Source organism: Corylus avellana, chromosome ca7 (genome assembly GCF_901000735.1).
Source record: "Corylus avellana chromosome ca7, CavTom2PMs-1.0".
NCBI classification, from domain to species: Eukaryota; Viridiplantae; Streptophyta; class Magnoliopsida; order Fagales; family Betulaceae; genus Corylus; species Corylus avellana.
The window spans coordinates 5070851-5094556 of NC_081547.1; the positions used below are offsets into that span (position 1 = coordinate 5070851).

Here is a 23706-nt window from a genome sequence, read left to right on the forward strand (position 1 = left end):
TCTTTTTTTTTTTTTAATATTTTGCTTAAAAATTTTTTTTTTAAGTAAAAAGTCAATTTTTGCTGCTGGCACTGTAGCTGGAACAGTGTCATTCCAGCTACAATGCCGGCCCCGGCTATTGGCAAATAAAGCCTCTACAACTTTAAGTCGTGGGGCACTGATACAGGGCATGCGGCGTGCCAATTTTTTTTTTTTTTTTTTTTCTGAAAAAAAGAAAAAAAAATTTGCACATGCACGCCGCGTGCTCTTTTGTTTTACCCTAAGTCCTGAGACGTGAATGATTTAAGAGATATTTATTAGATTTTCCGAATTCGAATAGAGTTGTGTAGAACTCCATTGAACTTTAACAAAAAGACAAAAACCTTTGACCAATACAAGACTTTTCCAATAGAACTCTAGAACTACGTAGAACTTTAAGATTACCGCGTGTCATGTACGGATTTAGAATGGTATTAAAGTTAAAACACCATTAATTCAAATTTTAATTTTGTCAATTTGCTCTATTTTAATTAAATATTTCATGTATTGAGCATCATCTATTAAAATAGAGTTTGAACCTACACGTGTGAGACGGCCAAATTATAAAAATTATAAATATATAATATTTAAATAGTCATATCAGTACTAATCATATTATAATACATGCCATCTACAATAAAAATATAAGGACTATATATATAAACAAACGCAAAGGGTGATTGAGCCACCCAAATAGCCAAAAAAGGATGAAAATTTTAAAGGGAGTGTTCACGTCAACCCATTTAGCTAAATGAGGGGGTGGCCGAACAACCCCATGACCCACTAAGGGTAGTTTGGTGTAACACCCTAAAAATAAAAATTTGTATAATTAAACTTAAGTGTACGTGTTTTAAATTAACCTTAGACCTTTGAGTTTGGAGTCATGTAAGAACGAACGATAAATGAGGTAACTTACTTACGAATATTCGACTTGGTACCTTAAGACATTTCTACCATTTTGTGCGTGCATGGTTTTATTTTAAACAATGCTTCTCAAACATTTAGCCTCATTTCGATATTCACAAACTCTAAAGACCTTGGAGAAAGATGAGGAGAGAGAAAAGTGGACCTTGGGATTTTTACTCAATAAGAGGTAATCATCTCGTCCTAATTAGTATCCTAGCGTGCCTCTTGTATTACATGTTGTATTAGTCTATTAATCATAGATTTGCATATGGTTTAGTATATTGTGATAATAAGTTGATTTTGATCGAGTTATTGATGAGTTGATGGTTAGATGATCATGGATTATGTTTACCATATGTTATTTCGGGTTCTTGGAAGTAATTTAGTTTATGTTTAAATAAATGAAAATGAATCTATTTGCTTGGACATGAATTTAAGGTTTGTGTAGTGTTGGACTGAAGTTTTGTATGGTTTGGTATGCATGGATGATTTTGGACGATGTGTTATCAATTAAGACAGTGTTATGATACATGATAAGACTTTAGATTGTGATTATAATGGGTTAGATTGGTTGGCAGTGGCAGATTCTAGTCAACAATTAATCAAACGTTCGGTGGTCTAGCCGAATGACTAATAACGATCGATTGACCCGATAAACGAACGTTTAACTGACTGTTTTGTCATCCAATTAAGATGTTGGGACCTATTAGCTTAGATTAAGTTTTAATTAACGTTTCTTTTTAAGATTATGAGGGTAATGAGTCTTTGAAAAGTTATTTCGGGGGGCCTTGTGACCCTATTGTGCATTAAATATATTAATTAAATTACTCTCACACGTGCATTTTTAGTCCTTGATTTATCTTATTTCAGGGCTAATTATAAATTATCTATGTTTCATAGGTAATGGAGGCTTGATTTGCTTAATGAGTTTTATCCAAGGCACAAGGATGAAAACGAATCTCTCTATTTCATTTGAAATTGAGAGTATCTATTTAGTGCATTTAGAAGGATAATATTGTCTTTTTTATTTTGGGGGGTAATTTTTTTTTTGACAAGTTTATCCTCCTAAATGCACTAAATTAATACTCTCCATTTGAGGATCCTTTTCTCACAAGGATGAACTCAAACTCAAGTGGACTAAACCCAACCCAAACTAGAAGACCCATAAGTTATATATAGTAAATCCTAATCAATTAAAGAATAAAAGTCCTATGATGTGGTTAAACCTAATCAAATGGTTTGAAGTTGAGCGTGAAGTAAAAGACGATATCCACCTAAGAGAGAGAGAGGAGAAGGCCGAGTGCGTATGGCTTTAGGGTTGAACGCACCTGGATTGAATGCGCGTGGAGAAAATGATACATGAAATTTAAAAACGAAAATCATTTTTTAAAATTAAAGAAGTAATTTTGGCTAAACCGAAAATATTTTCAGTTTGACTATTATTTTTTGTCGCACCAAACACCAAAAGATACATAAAACAATTTTCTTAAAATATTTTACAATTAAACAAAGTTAACAAACTCAAATTTAATGGATTTATTCTTTGAAGTTTTGTTTTGTCATCAAGGCAATCCGCTGATCATTTTTCTGTTAGACCTGTAAAACCACATCGTCTAGGGAACATTTTTCATCACATAAAAAACATCAAAATAAAAAGAAGCATTAGCTATTTCTGTCAATAATAACAGCAGCAGTTACATACTTACATGCTCGTTATTTTCTTTGGGCCCGAAAACGGTTTGTCTCTTTGGGCTCTTCTTGGTCAGCATTTTTTTTATTGTATGTATGGTTAATGTTTCTCTGATTGAGAAGTGTTAGAGAGCCAAATAAATGAACTCAGAAATATTTGTAAACTGATGTGGTAGATCGTGAGTGGCAGACAAGGGAGAGAAAATTGCATTTTTTATTTTAAAAACTCTTGCTACGTCAGTTTGAAATTTTTTTTGGGTTTATTTGTTTGGCTCTCTAGTACTTCTCTTTGTCATTTATTATGTGAGTATCATTTTACACATCGAGGTCCATCTCAGCACCTAATATTAAATTATTGTGACTTCAACAAGTTTCAAAATCTCCCTTCCAAGATTGGTGTGCCATTCAGGGCATCGCCACAGGCCCACAAGCTCAGTTTGGTCTCCGAAGAGGAGGACCTTTTATAAGCTTCGATTGTGATGAGCAAGAATCTGATTGGGCTTACCACCAGGTTGTGTTGGGCTTTGAAATTTAGACTGTGGTTCTGTTTGCTGATTTTGATTTCAAATGTGATGCGCACGTTTTTTTTTTTTTTTCTTCTTCTTCTGTAGATGACTTGCAATTTGCTGATGTGGACTTGGATGCTGATGTGTCAAATGAAACACACGTGGTAGTCTGATAGATGACAAACCATTAAGACATTAAGTTGACTGTAAATTAACAAAATGGCCCATTTGAAATATGGGCAGAATCTAAGGACTTTATTTTTAAAATTTAAAATACTAATAACAATGCCACTCAAGGGTTCGATTTGTGTAGATAGACGAGCTAGGTTCATTCGACTGTGAATCATTTTTCATGGTCAATTAATTAATTATTTATTTAATTTTCCATTTCTTCTGATTATTTGTTCCGCGTAAATGCAATTTCTTAATACTATTGGTCGACCTGGATTCTCTGTGACCTGTAAAAAGAGATGTATCATATTGATGGAGGAATTAGATGCCATGCAACGATGAAACTTAAGACATAATTGACTTGTAATTCGACAAGTGGTTGGATTCCACGCAAATCCTATGCCATTTGTAGGGTAAATTGGAAGCCGTTAAAGAAGTGATGTTATTGTCAGAATTACAAGAGAAATGATCGGTATGTAACTATGTATATATACTCATATTTTTCTTATCTCATATTTTTTTTATTTCATTTTATAAATCAATTATTAGATTTGTGGACTTATACATGCATATAAGTCAATGGTGAACCCAGTGGCGGATATAAAGGGGGGGGCGGGGCGCCTGCGCCTCCACAAATTTTTGAATTTTTTTTTTTAAGAGTAATTTTTTTAGTTTTCTTGACTCTAGCCCCTACTCCTCCTTCTCTCGCTCCTACTATAAATTATTATTTTAGTTCCGCTCCTCCTAATGCGAATTCATAGATTTGCCACTGGGTGAACACCACAGGCCACAAATCTAATAATTAATTTATTAAATTTATAAGTAAATATGAACACCAATTATTTTATCGAGTAATACTTTTATCATATTTTTATCATCGGATAAGAATATAACCTCTAGTATTACTCGAATTGTAATTACTACATGAAGAGCAATCACATGCAATGTACTATTTCCAATCCCATTTAATAGCTAAAAGCATTAATAAACTAATTATAAACATATTCGTTATGTGACCACGTACACAATATTAAATATGTAAAATTCAATCTAAATTATAAAATAATTTTTCTCCTTTTATTTGACATAGATTATAAAATAATCTAAGCTATACGTACATCTGATTGGGACACCATTTGATTTATATATTTGGCTGGGAAGACCATTCGCTGATTAAATACTAGTATTCACATTTGGATATTTTGGCTAGTCATTTAATAAAAAAATTGTCAAAAAAAGTTTCCCATCCACCTAGTCATAATAGCTTAATAATGCATAAGTTAAATTAATAATAATAATAAAAAAAAATCAATCTACTTGTATCTCTTCTTTGAGAATAATAAAAATAAATAAAAATAATAATATTTTAAGAAAATAGTAAAACGGCCGTAAATAGCTAAAATAGAAAAATACATTTAAAAAAAAAAAAAAAAAAATTGGCCAGTAAAATGCCGAAGACGGCACGCAATGCACCGAATGTTGTACGCCACCTGAATCTGATTCCGCCGAAAAGGTTGAAATTCCGGAAAGCGACCGATCAAATCTTAATCCTCACTCAATACTCCGTGTCAGGAAAGCCTAAAAGGGTAATCCAGATCTTCAAAGACGGAGAAAGCGCGTGCCATGTGTACATAGGCACGCGTCACCACCGCAGAAACAGAGCCACACGCGTCACAAACCCACAAATCGTCACCCTGAGTCCTCTATATAATAAGCAAATTAAGGATCATCATTTCCGATCCCGATTAACGGTGTGCGAGCAACGAGATCTGAAACTGGGTCTTACAATTTCTCTGAATCTATCTGTTTCCTTATCCCAAATGTCGCAGTTGTTAGACAAGGCCAAGAACTTCGTGGCAGAGAAGTTGGCCAACATAGAGAAGCCAGAGGCCTGCATCGACGACGTTGATTTCAAGCGCCTCAGCCGCGAATCCGTCGAGTATCTCGCTAAGGTGTCCGTGAAGAACCCCTACGGACATGCCCTGCCCATTTGCGAGATCTCTTACAACCTCAAGAGTGCCGGCAGGTTTGATCTGATCATTTCCTACAACCTTTGATTTGCTTTTCGTTTTTTTTTTTTTTTTTGGTCTGGCGGGGATCATATTAAGTTTTCAAAGAGAAAACAATCAAACATGTTCGCGCGCTCAAGTGAATGTAGATCGATGCATGACACGAATGACGAATCCATTCTTGTTCATTCAATATTAGAAAATTATGAAGATCATATAATCGATCGGGACGAGGAAGCCAATTAATGGTGAGCATGATCCATATATAATAATATTCAACAATAGAAGAAACTTTCTTTGAAGAATCTACCGAAATGATGAGGATCCGATTTGATGGAATTTGATTGAGACTTTTTCTCTCGTTAGCGTTGAACTTAATTACAATTTATGAGGCCTCACATCTAATAAATCTAATACTTGATAATCCGACTTTTTTTTTTTTTGGTGGCATGTGTTTGTGATTTGTACGTATGGGTCAGGGTGATTGCATCGGGGACGATTCCGGACCCAGGGTCACTGAAGGCGAGCGACACGACATTTCTGGAGGTACCGGTGAAGGTGCCGCACAGTGTATTGGTGAGCTTGGCGAGGGACATCGGTGCAGATTGGGACATAGACTATGAGCTGGAATTGGGGCTCACCATTGACCTCCCCATCATTGGAAACTTTACCATTCCCCTCTCTTCCAAGGGAGAGATCAAGCTACCCTCCATCTCTGACATCTTTTAATTTCTCTTTTTAAGTTTGCTTGTATTTTCTTACTTACCAAACAAACAAACAAACAAAAAAAGTTTGCTTGTATTTTCTTAAGTTTGCTCTAATACCTATAATGCCTGTGGAATAATTTTCATACCGTAGCTCGAAATGGTTGCATAAATAAATATGGTTTTGGATCCCCTTTTTCTGATCTTCCTTATCAACTTTATATATCTGATAACCGTGGTGGTAAAGATTTTGGCTATGAGCTTTCCAAGAGAAATGTGGGTCAACCATTAAATTCATATAAGTTTACAAATTTAAAATTTAATAGTTAATTCGTAAGGTGAGATAAAAAAAAATATTGACGTGAATTATTTATTTAAAGGATGACATGTGTTTTAAGTGATTGACATTTTAAGTGTCTGACATAAGAAGTCACTTAAAATATGACGTAACAACCAGTGAAATGGATGCAATGATGTGCTAGCCACTTCAGCTATGTGATAAAGTGTTGGTCACTTGAATGGATGTTTGGTGTGAAATATGTGTGATAAATAAGTGTGAAAAGTAGCCTTTTTTAAAACCAACAACAGCAATTAAAAAGATATATATGAAATGAGAAAAAGAGAGAGCATTGAATTTGTGGTTACACCGTCAATTGTATTTTTTGAGCATCATGTCGGTAATTATGGTGTTTTAAAAACCTGTTGATATTTGACCGGTTTTCTCAATTGTGTCCCTCTAAAAATAAGGTAGGTGGCTTTTAAATTTACTATTTGTTTAAAATCTAATAATGATCAATCACAAGTCTAATGGTAATTTTAAGAGTCACATTATTGTTGGAGAGACACAAGAGCTAGTAAAGTTAGAATAACCTCTAGCATTACTTGATTCTTAGTTTTAAATTCCATCTAAAGAGTTTTCAATGATGGTATGTAAAGTGTAAACCGACTGAGGGAGTTGGTAATTTTGACGTTAAAAAATAATCAATTTAATCATTTTGTTAATACTTTAATATTCTTCTCGATCATGAGATCTATAATACTTTAATTAAAATGAAAGTAAATAACAAAAATAAAGTTCAAACAACACGTGGCCGGATTCCTGTACGTCGGGCCAGACATGGAAAATGCCTTCCCACTTCTATGCATCAATAATTAAGGAGTCGCAAAGAAATGGTCATCAAGCAAGAATATATATATAGGAGTACTGCTGAAGGCTGAAAATCATATATGTCAACCTCATTGCAATTTTTAATTACTTAGCATTAATCGTAACTATATCTTAGTTGCTTTAATACATGTCGTGTGCATAAGCCCTCTCGCATAAAAAAATCAACCAAATGATATATATGTTAGATCCAATAAAACCCTTTTAGTTGATAGAGAATTGATTCTCAATCTATCACACGTTCGATTATAAAATTTATGAGTTTAGTTTTTAAATACATTTAGAAAAAAATCAATGTGGATCATGTACCACGAGGGACGGAATGCAGGGGGCTCGATTTATGGCCCTCCGGTTTTGAATATATATATACATATAGAAAATTAGATTTGACCCTTTATTCATGTTATGACTCCAGATGATCGAGAAATCCACGGTGTCTACTAGTGGTCTCTTACCTCTAGTTCTACAATAAGTTCAATTTTGTTAGACAAATTTAAGCTTAGAATTTTTTGGCTGCATGTTTTATGCTCTACATGTAACACAGAGTACTTGCGTAATTTGATGCAGGACAAACAATTTTTTTTTCCCTAATCAATTAAGTGAAAGGGGGCCAGGTTACATGATTAATCGGGTGGACACCTCTAACAATAAAGCTCAAAAGGTAAATGCAGAACAAATATTGATCACTGTGAAATTAGGACAAAGCTAGAGAGGAGAAAGAAGTTAAAAGATGATAGAGAAGAAGCTAGGAAGAGAGAGAGAAGAAGCTGAGGAGAGAAAGAGAGAGAGAAAATTACTTTTATCATAACTTTAATATTCCATTAAAAGTCTTCCTCCTTTGAAGTACAATGCATGCTTAAATAGATTCCAAACTAAACTTTAGGGCAACACCAATTGATTAACTTGCTTAACACAATTTTATTGATTTACCCAACATGGCAATGCCCATTATTAAATTACCAAAAATAATTTAGGGCAACACTTAAATAACATCGACTCTTAAAACAATGAAATAAAATATAAAATAAAATACTAATGACTTGTTCCGCATGCATCCTACACAACTTATGTTTATCTTTGGGTGATTAAGTCAATGCTTTACTCCTGATATATTAATCGTGAATTTGGAAAAGGTCGTTGGACTGAGGATCAGAAGCTGGTCGATCATATGCATGTGTTTAACTTGAGTAGTCTGCTGTCAGAATTTGAACAGTAGTTGATCAAATCCTAGTAATTATACCCTTTGATTGACTTGACTTAAAATATACAAATAATTTCAACTACTTTATAGTTAAAGGTGTAATCGTGCACCCAATTATCATTAATGAAGTAGGATTTGCATGGTCCTTTGTGAAGTCAACCAATAACCTTGCCATTAAATAAGTGATGATGGTAATTAATGGTCTATATATTGTGATGCCACGAATTAATCAAAGAGTTAGAGCTATTTGGTTAATGATCAAAGTGCACACAAAACGTCGTTGAATGTGGCTAATAGTTAGTATTTGTTCAAGAAAGGATACATAGATCATATATGCATGACAACTCTTCAAGTACAGGACCATATATATATCCCTTTCCAGGAATATGTAATATGTAAAAGGAGCAGTATTTTAATTAGAAAAAAGGAAAAGAAAAAAGGACCAGTATTTTATGGATGAATGGAGGAACAACTTAATTTATGCTGAGATATAACTAAATTTATTGAAATTCCACATCAAATTAGAATGAAATTGAGTACATCATATATATGGAGTGTGCCTTCTGATTTGGTGAAGTGTTTAATATCAATAAAGCAAAGAAATCTACTCTAATTTATGCATTAATTTGGTGCTTTAACCCTAAGAGTAGGGCTAGTAATTTTTTACACAACCTGTGAATTTTATACGAACTCAACACGAAATTTACGAGACTTAAGGTAAAGGGGTTTGATCTATTTAATTAAATGAGTCGAATTATGGTCATGACACAATCCGACATGCAACATTTATGGTTAACAATCTTTAACACTATTCACGAGCCCGACATAAATTGATGGATCTAATACGTTTAATTATATGAGTTGGGTTATAAATGACCTATAGTCTTATACCAAACTTTGAACACAACCCTAATAAATATGAATAGCCGCCCCTACGAGAGAGAGAGAGAGAGAGAGAGAGAGATCTGGCAGCGAATACAGACTTGAATTATTTGTTATATTATGGAGGTCCAAAGAGATGAATCTAATGAAAACACAGATAATAAGACTAGTTTATGGAATATTATAAGACAAAACAATTGGCCACGTTCCTTGTTTTCCGCTCCTCCCTTCCCTCTAGCTACAAATTAAAGCCCAAAACAAATACTATATATAATCTCTAAAGAAGGATTCCCCACGTACGTACGACACATCTCCCACTACGTACGACACCCCTCCCAACCTCTTTCAAAATAGCCATGGGAGAGGAGAGGGGTAGCAGTCCACGACCCCTGGTTGCTTATCCTTCCAGCAGCGATGACGAAGATGCTTCTGCTCCTACATACCCACACAAAACCCGGCATACAAAATGCGCCAAATATTGTTGTCGCATCACAATCTGCATGCTAATCATATCAGTCGTTCTAACCGTAATTCTGTCGTTCACTGTGTTCCGCATCGAAGACCCTATTCTCAAAATAAATGTCGTAAAGGTCACTGAGCTGGAGCTAATGTACACCACCATCCCTATGCCTGGGGCCAACATGTCACTGTTTGCCGACGTGTCCGTGAGAAATCCCAACGTGCTGCTGTTGTTCACATACGGCAACACAACCACAACATTGTATTACCATGGCATAGTGGTCGGAGAGGCACGAGGGCCGGCGGGGCGTGCCGGGCCGTGGCGGACAGTGAGAATGAATGTTACGGTGGATGTTAGCACCGACCGGCTTATCTCCTACCAGAATGTGAACAAGGATGTGAGGTCGGGGCTATTGACGATGAGCAGCTATTCGAGGATTCCGAGTGGGCGAGTTGAGGTGTTTAAGGTTTTTAAGAAACGTGTTAATATTCTGAGTATGAATTGCTCCATCACATTTAATATTTCAAGCCAAGCGATTGAAGAACAGATATGCAAGTCCTAGGGCATGGTTGCTTATCAATGGGAGAAAAAAAAGTAACTCCACTTTGCCTTTTCTTTTTCGATTTTTTTTTTCTCGTTTTTCCTAGCTATATATGTTGATTTTTGCAATTTACTACGTGGTATTTTAGTTTTAAAATCTCCCCAAATCATTTTAGTGATAGATTTTTCTCTTAGAAAAAGACTTGTTAAATGCTAGCTCTTGAATTATTTTTTATGACTTGATATAGATTCCAACACATGAAATATCAATAGGCACCACGTCCAACATATACCTTGTCAAAATATTGAATCAAATACCATTAATAGTTGTATGTTTAGCAGGATACTAGAAACACTACAAGAAATTTGGTTTTCAGCAACGGTTATTACTTTTAAATCTAAAAATCGTCGCATATGATTTTTAATGACGACATGTCGTCTCTACTAAGTCATTGTTGTTGCTTCTTGATGAAAGACATGATCAAAGTTATCGTTGCAAATAAATTTAGAGGTTGTCGCCAAAAATATAAGAACATAAATCGACATGTACGTCCCTGTCATTTATAACCAAATAAAACAGTATCATTTCCATTTTTTGTATAATAAAATAGTTCTTCATTTAGCATGCGTGCAAGAAAAGGTTTTGCGCCTTACTATAAAAACATATAAGCAAGGGAATGTTGGCATTTTAACATTTAAAACAAGAAGAATATGAAAAATAAATAAAAGAGTTTTTCAAGGCCTAGGGAGTGTGAAGTCCCATCTCTCTTGAAGGGAATTTACATTGGTAGCAAAAAGCAGTTTGAAGTAAGGGTGACAATTCGTGTGTTGAATTCAGGTCGATCTTGTCAAGGTATACGTATAAAATTATATAGGTTAACCCTAACTCGACCCATTTAATTAAACGGGTAAAACCTCACAACCCTAACCATTTTAATTTTGTATTAGGTTCGTATCAGATTTGAGGGTTAGATTGAAACTTTTCATCCATTATATCATGTGTTTGGTTCAGGTCATGTTAATTCATAAGGATAAGACTATATGAGTCAACTCTAATCCAACTCATTTAATTAAACGGGTTAAACTCAATCATAATCCTTTAATTTTGTGTTGAGTTCGAGAATCATGTCAAAAATTAAGACCCCTAATTGAGAGAGAATTCATATTCCTTGAGTATCCAAATTAGGGCTGAAATTTAAAACCGCCTAACCGCAACCGCTAACTGTTAACCGCTATAACCGCTAACCGCTAACCGCCTAACCGCCTAACCGCTTTGAAAGCGGTTAGTAAAAACCGCTAACCGCCTAGGCGGTTGCGGTTAGCGGTTAGTGGGTTTTGGAAACCCGCTAACCGCTAACCGCTAACCGTTAACCGTTTTTTTTTAAATATAATATATATATATATATATATATTTCATATAGTAAATTGCAATGAGGCGTTGCAGCGTAGTGGTACATATGCGAGTTTACCAACGAAAGTACCGGGGTTCAATTCCCCCTAACGTCGGTTTTAATGTTTTTTTTATTAATTTTTTATTAAGTTTCTAACCCTAAAATCTGTAGCTCCTTCTCCCTCCCTGCGTCTGCGATCGTCTCTGCCACCTCTCATCTCAAGCCAGCCTCTCTCACAACTCCGTCTCCGTCTCTCGTCGCTCTCTCTCTCTCTCAACTCGCTGTCTCCGACTCTCCGTCGCTCTCTCTCTCAACTCACCGTCTCCGTCGCTCCATCTCTCAACTCGCCGTCTCCGTCGCTCCCTCTCTCAACTCGCCTCCGAGGCGCCAAGCAAGGTAAGTTATTAACTTGATTTTGATTTTTACACCATTTACAGTTTTACACAAGATTATTAGAGGATTAGGCCCAAGTAGCTAGGGTTTCGGCCAAACATTGTACTTTTTTTTTTTTTTTTTTTTTTTTTTCTGTTAATCCAAAGTTTGTTTATTACAATTTGCAAGCAACATTATATGTATCAGAATTTTGGGATTATGAGAGTTTCAAGTGTTGTGTATGTTGTGTATAAGACTACAAGTGAAGTAATGATTTTGTTGTAATTTTATCATTATATTGTATGATGTGTAGATTTGTAGAAGGTGCCCAACAAGATTTTGGTATATAGCAATTTTTAATGCTACAATGGCCATGAAAAGGGAAAAAAAAAACAAAAAAACAAAAAAAAAAAAGGTTCAAAATGAGCAAAAAAAATGATTAAAGTGAGCTCAAAACCGGGCCAAAATTGGCCCAAAACAGGTCCAAAATTGGCCCAAAACCGGTCCAAATTTGGCCCAAAACTGGTCCAAAAAAAAAGCCCAAAAAAAGCCCAAAAAAAGCGGTTAGGAAAAAGCGGTTATCACAAAGTGGTTAACCGCTAACCGGGCGGTTAACCGCTATCCGGTTAGCGGAGGCGGTTAGTAATTTTTACTAACCGCCTAGGCGGTTGCGGTTAGCGGTTTTAGCCACTAACCGCAACCGCTATTTCAGCCCTAATCCAAATTCCCTCTATTAATTAAGAGCAACCAAATGAGATAATATTTTAAGATTCTAAAAAATTTTAAAAAATGACCCATATCCAATCGCCTCATTATATCATATTGCACAGCGTCACAATTCTTATGTTTGACCCACCCGTACACTTCACAACGTGGAGTTGTATAGGTCATTGCAAAGTCAAATTTGGCATCCGTTCTATGAGAAGTAGCCAATTTATTTTCACATCTGATATTCAATACTTTAATCTCTTAGTTAAAGGAAAATAGCCTTCATAATCATACCCTATTGACTTCAAAATTGGATTTTTTTTTTTCTTTCCCCAAAAATAGCATCATCTCTCACCTTTTTTTTTTTTTTTGGTTAATATGTAATGTTTCAATTTATTTATTTAATTTAAGAAATATGGATCTTCCATATATTGATGAAATTTCATGAGCATAAGCTCTTATATATTACACCACATAGCATACCACTCTTAAAAATCACAGTCAAAAGCTATGAAGGTTACAAAGTCATAAAAATGACTTAAAGCTTCCGCTAACCTATGTAATATTACATTTAAGAAACAGATCTGCTTCATGCGTACTAAATCTAGGACATGAGTAACCCAAATACAAAACAAAAATAAAAAAACAACTAGAAACTAAAAATTCGACCGTGAGAGTTAAGCTTCCACACCGATCTACTCAATCCTCAACCTGAAAGTCAAGACAACAAATTCATCCTCAACCCGAAGGCCAGGACAGACAAAATAAAAAACAAAAAACAAAAACAAAAACCTCACAAGCAGCAGCGGAGGAGTACGATATCGTAAACATCCTTTTGGAAGACACACCTTAACCGAAGAAGACGATCAAATATAAGGTTGAAGAGACTAAATTTAGATCTAAATCTACAAATTAGATCTAAAGCAACCCGCTAGAAACGGCCAGTGAATCCTATAGAGAAGACACCGAGCACTGCTACCATGAAAGGGGATTATCAATAAAAAAAAAAAAAAAAAATCAATTAGTTTATTCTCTATATTCCGATATGCTAAATCTCAAACCTAATGGATTCAGTTAATAAAAATACAGTTATTTAATTTTAATTATTGAGCGTTTATGAGGCCAAATGAATTCGAAGTACAGTCAGTAACTATCACAAATCAGAGTTGATAAAATTAATGTTGAAAAAAGAAATGCCGGCAAAGGAAGGTTGTTCCATTTATTTAATGTAAAAGAAGAAAGTGTGTAGTGGTTGGTGCCTTGGTGGATGGTGGTGTCACATTTAAAAGCATGACAATTACGTTGATGACTATGTTTTGCATGTCAAAACCATGAAATAAATCAACTATTAATGGATCCACCAATCCATCTTCACTTAGGTTAATCATTTTGTATATATATAGTTATACTCATGTTTTGACATTATCCTAATCCGACACGTAAAATAAGGACTAACAATTTTTGATTTGACCCATAAATCTAATTTAAAATTAGCAAGTTAATCTTATACAAATGACTTGCTTGAAACCGAACTCCACACCCGCCCCTAAACCACCTGAGTAATTATAAAAGTCCATCTTGTATCACTCTAAAAATGAGGTGACTTTTAAAATTACTATTTGATCAAAATTCAATAATAATTAATCGCAGGGTCAATAATGATTTCACCCATAACCAAATCAACGAGACAATTATTTCAAAGCTTGCAAAAATTGGAAACCTTGGGGCTGTTTGCCATTGAGTTGGAAGTTGGAATTGCAGCAAGATTTGATTGATTTGTGAAAAAAAAAAAAAAATAGTGATTTTTTTATTTAAATAGTAGTAAAATGTGAAATAAAAAGTAATAATATTAAAGTTGAATTTGAGATGAATACCATGAGAGATTTTTTTTTTTTTTTTTGGGGGGATCCATATATATATATGGCAAAGAACCCCAAGGAATGTGAACATCATTGATGGATCCGGATCCCCTCCAATTAGAGAGAAATTGGAGATTCTCTAATTATTAATCATGGTCCTTTATTTTAAATCTAATGGTTTATAAAATCATTTAAACTTCCGTAAAACAAAAGTTAGCATTTAATGTTTCAGTTATACAAAAACAACTCACATTTTATAGATCATTAAATTTAAAATGAAGGGTCACAATTAATCATTAAAAAATCTCCAATTCTCTTCTATTAGAAGGATCTCAATTTCATCATTGATGTTTCTCGAATCTCAAATATCTTCGAATCTCAAATATCTTCTGTACTTTCAGTACATTGGTGACAAAAAACTTACAAAAGTCAAAAAAGAATGCTCTCATATCACATTCAAACAGGTTGAAAACTTGGGCAGGACTGATGAACTAATGTCAGCAATTTGTAGAAAATCAGCAATTCCCACTAGCTCACACTACTACCTAACTTTATAAAAGCAACTCTTCCAAAACTCCCCCCACACCAACTCCCCCGGCCCACTAAACACAATCCCTCCTCCCCTTCCGATCTCTAGCCATGGTGGAGAAGGAGCAAGTCAGGCCACTAGCCCCGGCCACCGACCGCCCGAGCAGCGACGACGATGAGACTGCCCTACTCGCACGAAAAATCCGGCGTAAAAGGTGCATCAAATGTTGTGGGTACATCGCAGCCATCATGTTGATCGTAGCCGTGGTGATCGTGATCCTAATATTCACCGTTTTCCGCGTGAAGGATCCTATCATAAAAATGAACGGCGTGACAGTCACACGGCTGGAGCTAGCCAACAACACGGCTCCTAAGCCAGGCGCCAACATGTCCCTGACAGCCGACGTGTCGGTGAAAAATCCGAACGTGGCAGCCTTCAAATATAGCAACACCACCACAACTTTGTTCTACCACGGCACGGTGATCGGCGAAGCCCGAGGGCCGCCGGGGCAGGCCAAGCCACGGCGAACCATGCGGATGAATATCACGGTTGATATTATCACCGACAGGCTTCTGTCCAGCCCGAATTTGCAGGCGGACGTGAGCTCGGGGCTGTTGAACATGAGCAGCTATTCCCGAATACCGGGGCGGGTGAAAATCTTGAAAATCATTAAGAAACATGTTGTCGTGAAAATGAATTGCACCTTTACGGTTAATATTTCGAGCCAGGCTATTCAAGAACAGAAGTGCAAGCGGAAGGTTAGCCTTTAATATATATATATATATATATATAGTAATTAATTAAGATAAGGATATTGTGTGTTATATATAGACTTATAGTTTTATGGGTAGTGTTATTTGTAAATTTATTTTGCACTTTTTTTTTTTTGTTTTTTTTGTATATATCTTTCGTCTGAATCATTAATACCAGCTGTTATATTTTCATAACTTTATATTCCAAATTAATGCCGTCGATGGGAGTGTGCATAAAAAAATTAAAAAATTAAAAAAAAAAGGTCCGTCAAGAATTGAAGTGGAGGTCATTAGTTCGAATCTCCCCCCTTTTATTGTGTAGACATGTCAAAAAAAAAAAAAAAAACACATACTTTTAGTTTTATTATTTAGCAGAATGAGAAATATTTAGATTTCATCTTTCGTTCATTTCTTGTTATGTTCATACAAAGGATCTAGTATTAAATGTGGGATGTAAATCCCACATGTTTAATGGTAGATTTACAAATTAAAAAGATGACAAGAGATGAACAAGAAATAAATGTGAAACACTTTTCTTAGAACATTTTCAGTAGCTTTCTCGTCATTTTTCCTACATTTAAGGATCTAAACTACTTTTTGCTTCCTTATGTCAAAATACAGCTTAATAGTTTGCCTTAATCATTACCTATATCATTAAAATATTTATTTTTTTAATTATATTATATATATAAGAGGAGAGATGAGAGAGAATTGTGTGACATGAGAGAAGAGAGGAGAGAGAAAAGAAGAGAGAGAGAATCATTTTTTTTTATTTTAATAATCATAAGAATTGCAATAGTGGAACCCATAACATTGGGTTACACTGTAGCAATTCTAATGTTTATGGTTCATTTAGGGAGTCTGCTGTAAGATGTTAAACATATTTCCTAAACTTAGGTAACAGATTCTCTTATAAATAGTCTATTGGAAATGCTTAAAAAAGATAAATCATTTTTCGTTTCTCTTCTTAAATTCTTTTTTGTAGTACGTCACTAGTACTGAACTTCAAAAAGGTGGAGGGGCGGCTTCTCTCCCACAGCTGGATAGAAAATTTTATTTGGAGATTAAGAAGATTTGATAATGATGGAAGGAAAAACCTTGGGTAAATAAGTAATTTAGACTAACTAGCAATGCAGGGAAAGTTAGGAAAGGGATCATTGAAGCAAAGAAAAATGGCCTAAACACTAGCTAGCTAGAAGATTTTTGGACTACTAGGGTCTCATTCAAATGGGACGACCCGCGTTCGCATGAGCCACGCTGAACATGCCACGAGAGTTTATTTGAAAATCCCATTCAAATGGCACATGATCCATTCGAACAAGAGTGTTCATGCATGCCAAACCAATGCGTCCAAAATGCAAAAAGTTCGGGTTTTAGATTTGTGGAGTTCACATAAATCAATAAATTTAGTTAATATTTAATTTATAAGATAATATGGACAAAATATTAACACAAACAATTTCTCTTATGGAAAAGGTTGAACCTGTAGCGTTCTAGATCTAAAATGATAAAGGGTTTTAATTAGATTAACGGGATGCTTAGGAAATTAATTTAGATAATAGTAATACTAATAATTAGATTATGGTAATAAGAAACTAATAATGAAAAAGATTAATTAATGATAAAAGTATGAGTAATGCTACATCCTAGCAAAAAATCCATAATCCAATGGATGCCGTAGATGTAGCATTATTCGGTAATTTTTCATTACACGCTGAATATAAAATTACTTTTTAGCCGTCCAATGCACCCATTTATAAATGTAAATGAAAAAATACTAGGAGAAATATTTGATTTGCAATTGTTTTATCTCCTTGTCTTCGTACTAATGTGAATATTGTGCACCAACCTAGTTAACCAACGAGAAAGTAGTATTACAGTATTAATTAAATGGTTAAATTTATTATTTTAAAATTATAAAATAATTGATGATTTAGTAATAAGTTCTCAAATTATTTCGAGTGCGGATAGATGTCCAGATCAACCAAACGACTTTAGTGTGAGAAAATGGACGCTAAAGGCATGTTGATGTTGCCTTTGATGGTGGCCGATGCATGCAAATCAGGGAAAAGGAAAGCACATGAAGAAAAGTTAGAAAACTATGATATGATGACTTGCTTTCGTATACATTGTGTGAGCATCTTCATACATGTTATCTTTTTCTTTTTCTTTTTCTTTTTTTTTTTATAGGCCAAATTCGCTTTTACGGATTACTTGGTAATTTCCAATTATATTTGATATTGGAAAACTGCAAAATCCAATACTATTAATAGTGGTTAACAAAAATGACAAATAAATTAAGGAATTTTTTTTTTTAAAAAAAAGCATGTGTACTTTTGACTTAAAAAGGAAATTAATTAACCAACCAAAATTAATTTTTGTTTCAAGTTTACGGGTCGTGTCAAACATTGCTAGACCTAATTACACCGTTACGTGTCCATGATGAAGCAAAAAAAATCAGAAAAAAAAAATCCTAAAATTTTATTGAGGATAGCTCAAGAAGAGTTTGACTTAATTATTGGAGACTCTTTTGCCTGTTGCCAGCCAGCAACACGTCCCCGATGACAATCCGATGGTCTTTTCATTTTTACATATGTTCATCAATCATTCCGACTCTGCAAAAATATGCGTTAACATTAAACATTGTGTGAGCATCATGATACATGTTTTATTTTAAGCCAACTTTCCTGTCACGGGTTACATGATGATTTAAATTTATATTTGATATTGGAAACTGCCAAACCCAATAGTACGATTACTTTATTTTTTTAAAAAAAAAAGAATAGTGGTATACCAAAAATGACAAAGAAATGAAGGAAAATGTTTCCCGGAATCATGCGAACTTTTGACTAAAAGGAAATGATTTTAAGCCCACATAGTTTGATTCCTATTTTCGGGCCCGACCAAAGAAAAAGACATCATGGAAGCATAGAATTTACATTAGACCCTCGGACCCCAATGGCTTTTGGACAAATTAGACCCAAAATTTAAAATGATTAGATTAGCAAATAGAAATTGATTATCATTTCATCGATGCCCCGATTTCAGAAGTTGGTTTTTGTGGAGGATAAGGTTTCTAGATGAAGAATAACGTAGTTAAAGACTAAGTAACAACAATCAGAAAACGCTTGCATATTCTGATCCAAAGATAAAACAAGTTCGTAGGCTTAAAAGACCCAAAAAAAAAAAAAAAAAAACTCTGCAACAAAGTGTTTTAGAGAAATTATCTGACTTGATAATAATTCAATTGAGTCTATGTTTCAGGTCAACAAACTTTTATATATATATAAAAGAGTAAAGAGAAATACTTGTAGGGAAGTAAACTTAAACATAGTAGCAATAGTAAACCTAATTCTAATAAGGAAATGGAATAATTAAAGTAAATCTAAACCTATTAAGAAAATGAAATAAAGTCACAGTCAAATAAAATCTTAATAAAATAAAATTCTAATCTAAAATATAAAATCAAATATAATTAATAATTAATTGGAATCATGACATATCTTTCTTTTTGTACTTCTATCCTCTCAGAACAAATAAAATTCTGATTAAACAACACTGCTCTAATATTATTTTTAATATTTTTCTTATTTTCATTTTCATCAAAAATACACATAAATGACGTCATTCATCAATCAAGAACAAAGAATTTAAAGTCGTTGACATTGACTTTGAATGCTCCAAGCGTGTGTAAAATCTCTACAGCAAGTTGGTCCTACGTTGACACAAAGAACCTGTCCATAGTTGATGGTTTCTCTATCACACGGCAAGAGATCATATGATTCATATCGAATGAATCAACTCACATGAACAACCTTAGTAGGCTTTTATCCCCAAGCTTGCTGCCCCTCCAGGCCCCCTTTTTTTTTTTTTTTTGTTCATAAAAGAAATGATATATACAGTGGCGGATCCAGCTATTTAACATTGGGGGTGCCGCTAAAATTTTTTTGACGTCCTAAATTTTTTTTTCACCCTAAAAATTTGGTAATTCACACAATATTTGCATCACAAAAAATATCTATAAAAGTTTATAAATATGTGCTGAAATTGATATATTATAAATGTAACATGTCGACACTACATCAAAAAGATAGAAATACAAAAAAGTGTCTAGAACTGCACTTTACGGTCTTTTAGAAGTACAAAATCATCAAGTATCGAATCTAAATCGAAACTCTCAGCAATTTCCCTTTCAATATAGAGAACTAAACTATTTGCAAGAAAATCATCCTCCATTTTGTTACGAAGTCGTGTTTTAACAATTTTCATTGCTGAAAATGCTCGTTCGGTAGTTGCTGTAGACACTGGAAGAGTCAAAACAAGACGAATCAATCTATCAATAAGATCATATGTCTTTGATTTTTTCGCCTTTGCCAATCCTTGGCATAATTCTGCAATGGAAGACAAATTTTGTAATGTCGGATCAGTAAGCTTATCAACTTCAAAATACCTCAACTGATATCTCAAATTAATTTTCTCCTGCTCAGAAAAATCAAGAGGATAATACTTCTCTGCAAGGATACATATATCGTCAATTTTAAAGGATTCATAAGCATCTTTCGGATTCAAAGCAGAGCTAAGTGTCAAAAGTTCCATCGCCTTTTCACCAAACCTACTATCAAGCTCTTGCAATTGAAAGTCGATAGTAGTATTGAATATGTCAAAATGATAATGATGCTCCAATGTAATGTGATTCTTTTGATTACGACCTCGACCTTCAATATAAGGAGCACTCAAATCCTGGAATGCCAATTTCAGCTTTCTTGGAGAAAGAGACAATGTTCTCAAGCAAATTATCCCAACCATCATCTCTCAACTTTTGGATAAGTTTTTTTGCAATAGAAACTGAATTAATAGCATTCAAAATGTCTTGAGATTTTTGCTGCAAAACTTGACAAAGAACATCAGTAATGCCCATAATTTCCTTCATTAGATGTAAAATAAATATGAACTCGAAGGATGTAAGCATTTTATAAGCAGCCTTAGCATCTCCTCGTTGAGAGTAAGTACCTCCTTCTCTTTCAACATCTTCAAGCACTGTACAAGTAGCATCAAACATCCTTATTAGGCTACAAATAGAATTAAAATGCGAACCCCAACGAGAATCACCAGCTCGTTTCAAAGTGCCAATTTGATTAGCCCCTTTTCCAGTTTCAAGCTCACCAATAGCTTCCATATGTGCAATTTGTGTTGCATGAACAGCTTGTAGTTGATCATGACGTTTACATGAAGCACTGGCCACATTGATAACAAAGTTCAAATTTGTGAAGAACACATGAACAAGAGACACCTCTCCAGATGCAGCAACTAATGCTAATTGTAATCGATGAGCAAAACAATGAACATAGTATGCACAAGAACAATCTTTAAGAAATAATGCTTGCAATCCCTTCCATTCACCACGCATGTTACTAGCACCATCGTATCCTTGTCCACGGATATTTTGAATATCAAGGCAATAACGAGAGAGAACATCAGATATTCCATTCTTTAGAGTCAATGCCGATGTATCTTTAACATGAACTATATCAAAGAAACGTTCTTGTATAAAACCATCTTTGTCAACAAATCTCAAAACAATTGCCATTTGTTCTCTCTTAGACTCATCACGTGCCTCATCAACAATGATGCAAAATTTAGAGTCTCCAATATCTTCCCGAATTTTCTCTCGCACTTTACTTGCAATGACTTGCAAAATCTCCTTTTGAATTGTATGTGAAATATACTTCGCAGATTTTGGAGCATTTTCCAAAACAACACTTGCAACTTTATCATTATATGATGCCAAAAGTTTAATCAGCTCAAGAAAATTACCTCGATTTTTTGAATCAACAGTCTCATCATGACCTCTAGACGCACATCCTTGAAATGCAAGCCACCGAGTAACATCAATAGAAGTTTTCACACGTAGTCGATTATTTTGAATTTGTTCCATACTTTGTGCATTCAATACTTTATCGATATGTCGTGATTGATTTCGTAAATCCTCATAAGATTTCATAGCATTATTATGAGGTGAACAAGGATCCTCCCCAATATGAGTCAAAAAGGCACAATTTTTTCCTTCATGAACTTTTCTCCAATTTCTAAATCCCTTGATAGTAAATACATCCCATCCAGGACGTCCATCTCTTTTCATAGTAAAAAGATAACATGGTAGACAATATGCAGCATCCTTGGAACGAGAATACTCAAGCCAAGGAAATTGTGTGAACCAAGAGGCTTGAAAGCGACGAGGGTGATTTTCTGGTCCAGAAAGTGGATAATTTGCAAGAATAAATCGATTTGGACCATGTTTCAAATAAGCCCGTCTTATTTCATCACGTCGATTGACTGGATAGTCCCACATCGGAGGACGTAATCCTGGATCTCGCTCTATAGAAATAGAAGAAACATCAACTTCATTAACATTGAGTGTGGATGATTTAAAATAAATCTCTTGTGTTTCCGCAATTGGAGATTCAAAAGGATGTTCTTCATCTTCAACCCTTGGAGATTTAAGATGACGCTCATTGGGATTTGAAGTTTCGGCATTAGATTCCAACAATGTATTACTTTTCGAAATGTCAGCTTCTTTCCTTTTGAAGAATGAATCGATAGTTTTAAATTTTGACATGATTCATGAACCTAAAATTTTCAAGTTAAATCACGACCCCGTAAGAGACAATCAAAGTTTATAAACATTAAACAACAAAATAAGCAATCATACAGATATTAAAGTTTATTCAATCAGTCGAATTAATAGTGAAATTAAATTAATGTTTAATCAAAGTTTATATGGATATAAGCAACAAAATAAACATTAAAGTTTAAAACTCACAAATTAAACAGAGGAAAAACAGAGGATGAATAAAAAATGTAGCACAAAAGTTTAGGGTTCAGGAAATTATTAGTGTTGTGACTCACCTGAGAAGATAAAGAGAGTGTCTTTGATTTCGATTTCCTAAGAACCCGCCGAACCCAAAAGGGCCAAATTAACTGAATTGTAGAAAACACCAAAGTATTTGAACTTTTCTCCCAAACCCTCTTCCTGTAAAATGAGCAAAATATAAATTTAAAACTAGAACATAAAACTACAAAAGCAATTGAGAAGCCAGGGAGGAGGAGACAAGGAGTTACCTGTGAATCTGACAATCTTTGATAGAAGGAACAGAGAACGAAGAGACTAGAGAGAATCTGAGACTGAGAGAGAGCGTCTTAGAGATTTTTTTTTTTTTAGGGGGGTGCTCCGCCACTAGCCATAATCACTCCAAGAAAAACAAGGGAAATTTGACCAACTACACATAACACATCATTGAGATATTACATCAAACATGTGATGTGTGTTAAGTTTGAGCAAGGCCAAAAAAGGAAACAAAGTCTTATATCCCTCACAATCAAAAGCTTAAACCATAATGACAATAAACAAGAGCAATTGAAGTCATGAATCAAGGTAAGTGGCTCAAGAATGTCACTTAGGCATTTTGTCAAACATGTGGTGTGCACAAATATTTAGTCATGTGCAAAAAACTCATGGATAATGGAAAATCATACCTAAATACATCACAAACAATTTGTATAACACAACCACAACCAGAATCAAGCATAACAATTAACAATTAACAAGAAATGAGACAATAATAAATCAAGGGAATCATGTTCGGTTGCAGAGAATGAGAGAAACTTGAAGAAAGTGAAAGAAAATAAAAATGTTAAGCACCTAGACTGTGTGGGTCACTGGGTCTTGCGGAGTTGAGGGAGAACTGGAGAACAGCCGAACTGGAGTCTGGAGAAGGAATGGGGCCTGGGGTGCTGGGCAGTGGGCAGCTGGGAGCCAGGGGCGCGGGAGATGCCAAAGTGAAATT

The 23706-nt window shown here is 34.6% G+C and overlaps 3 protein-coding genes and 1 pseudogene across 3 annotated transcripts; 3 read left to right on the forward strand and 1 right to left on the reverse strand.

The window, feature by feature from the left end:
* Positions 1 to 5001: 5001 nt before the first annotated feature.
* Positions 5002 to 6194, forward strand: LOC132187798 (desiccation protectant protein Lea14 homolog). The gene is made up of 2 exons (XM_059602237.1): positions 5002 to 5316; positions 5779 to 6194. Exons 1-2 carry the CDS (start codon positions 5111 to 5113, stop codon positions 6026 to 6028), a joined length of 456 nt encoding a protein of 151 aa, XP_059458220.1. The 5' UTR covers positions 5002 to 5110; the 3' UTR covers positions 6029 to 6194.
* A 3413-nt stretch (positions 6195 to 9607) lies between these two features.
* On the forward strand, positions 9608 to 10273 carry LOC132186597 (late embryogenesis abundant protein At1g64065-like). Its single transcript, XM_059600577.1, has one exon. The coding sequence runs from the start codon at positions 9608 to 9610 to the stop codon at positions 10271 to 10273; it is 666 nt and encodes a 221-aa protein (XP_059456560.1).
* A 4846-nt stretch (positions 10274 to 15119) lies between these two features.
* Positions 15120 to 15959, forward strand: LOC132188426 (uncharacterized). Its single transcript, XM_059602871.1, has one exon. It carries the CDS (start codon positions 15221 to 15223, stop codon positions 15878 to 15880), a length of 660 nt encoding a protein of 219 aa, XP_059458854.1. The 5' UTR covers positions 15120 to 15220; the 3' UTR covers positions 15881 to 15959.
* A 3949-nt stretch (positions 15960 to 19908) lies between these two features.
* On the reverse strand, positions 19909 to 23682 carry LOC132188398 (uncharacterized; annotated as a pseudogene).
* Positions 23683 to 23706: the final 24 nt, after the last annotated feature.

Coding starts and splice junctions, on each gene's coding strand:
- LOC132188426 (XM_059602871.1), top strand. CDS start 15,221: ATGGTGGAGAAGGAGCAAGTCAGGCCACTAGCCCCGGCCACCGACCGC.
- LOC132187798 (XM_059602237.1), top strand. CDS start 5,111: ATGTCGCAGTTGTTAGACAAGGCCAAGAACTTCGTGGCAGAGAAGTTG. Junction 5,317..5,778: donor AACCTCAAGAGTGCCGGCAG/GTTTGATCTGAT, acceptor CGTATGGGTCAG/GGTGATTGCATCGGGGACGA.
- LOC132186597 (XM_059600577.1), top strand. CDS start 9,608: ATGGGAGAGGAGAGGGGTAGCAGTCCACGACCCCTGGTTGCTTATCCT.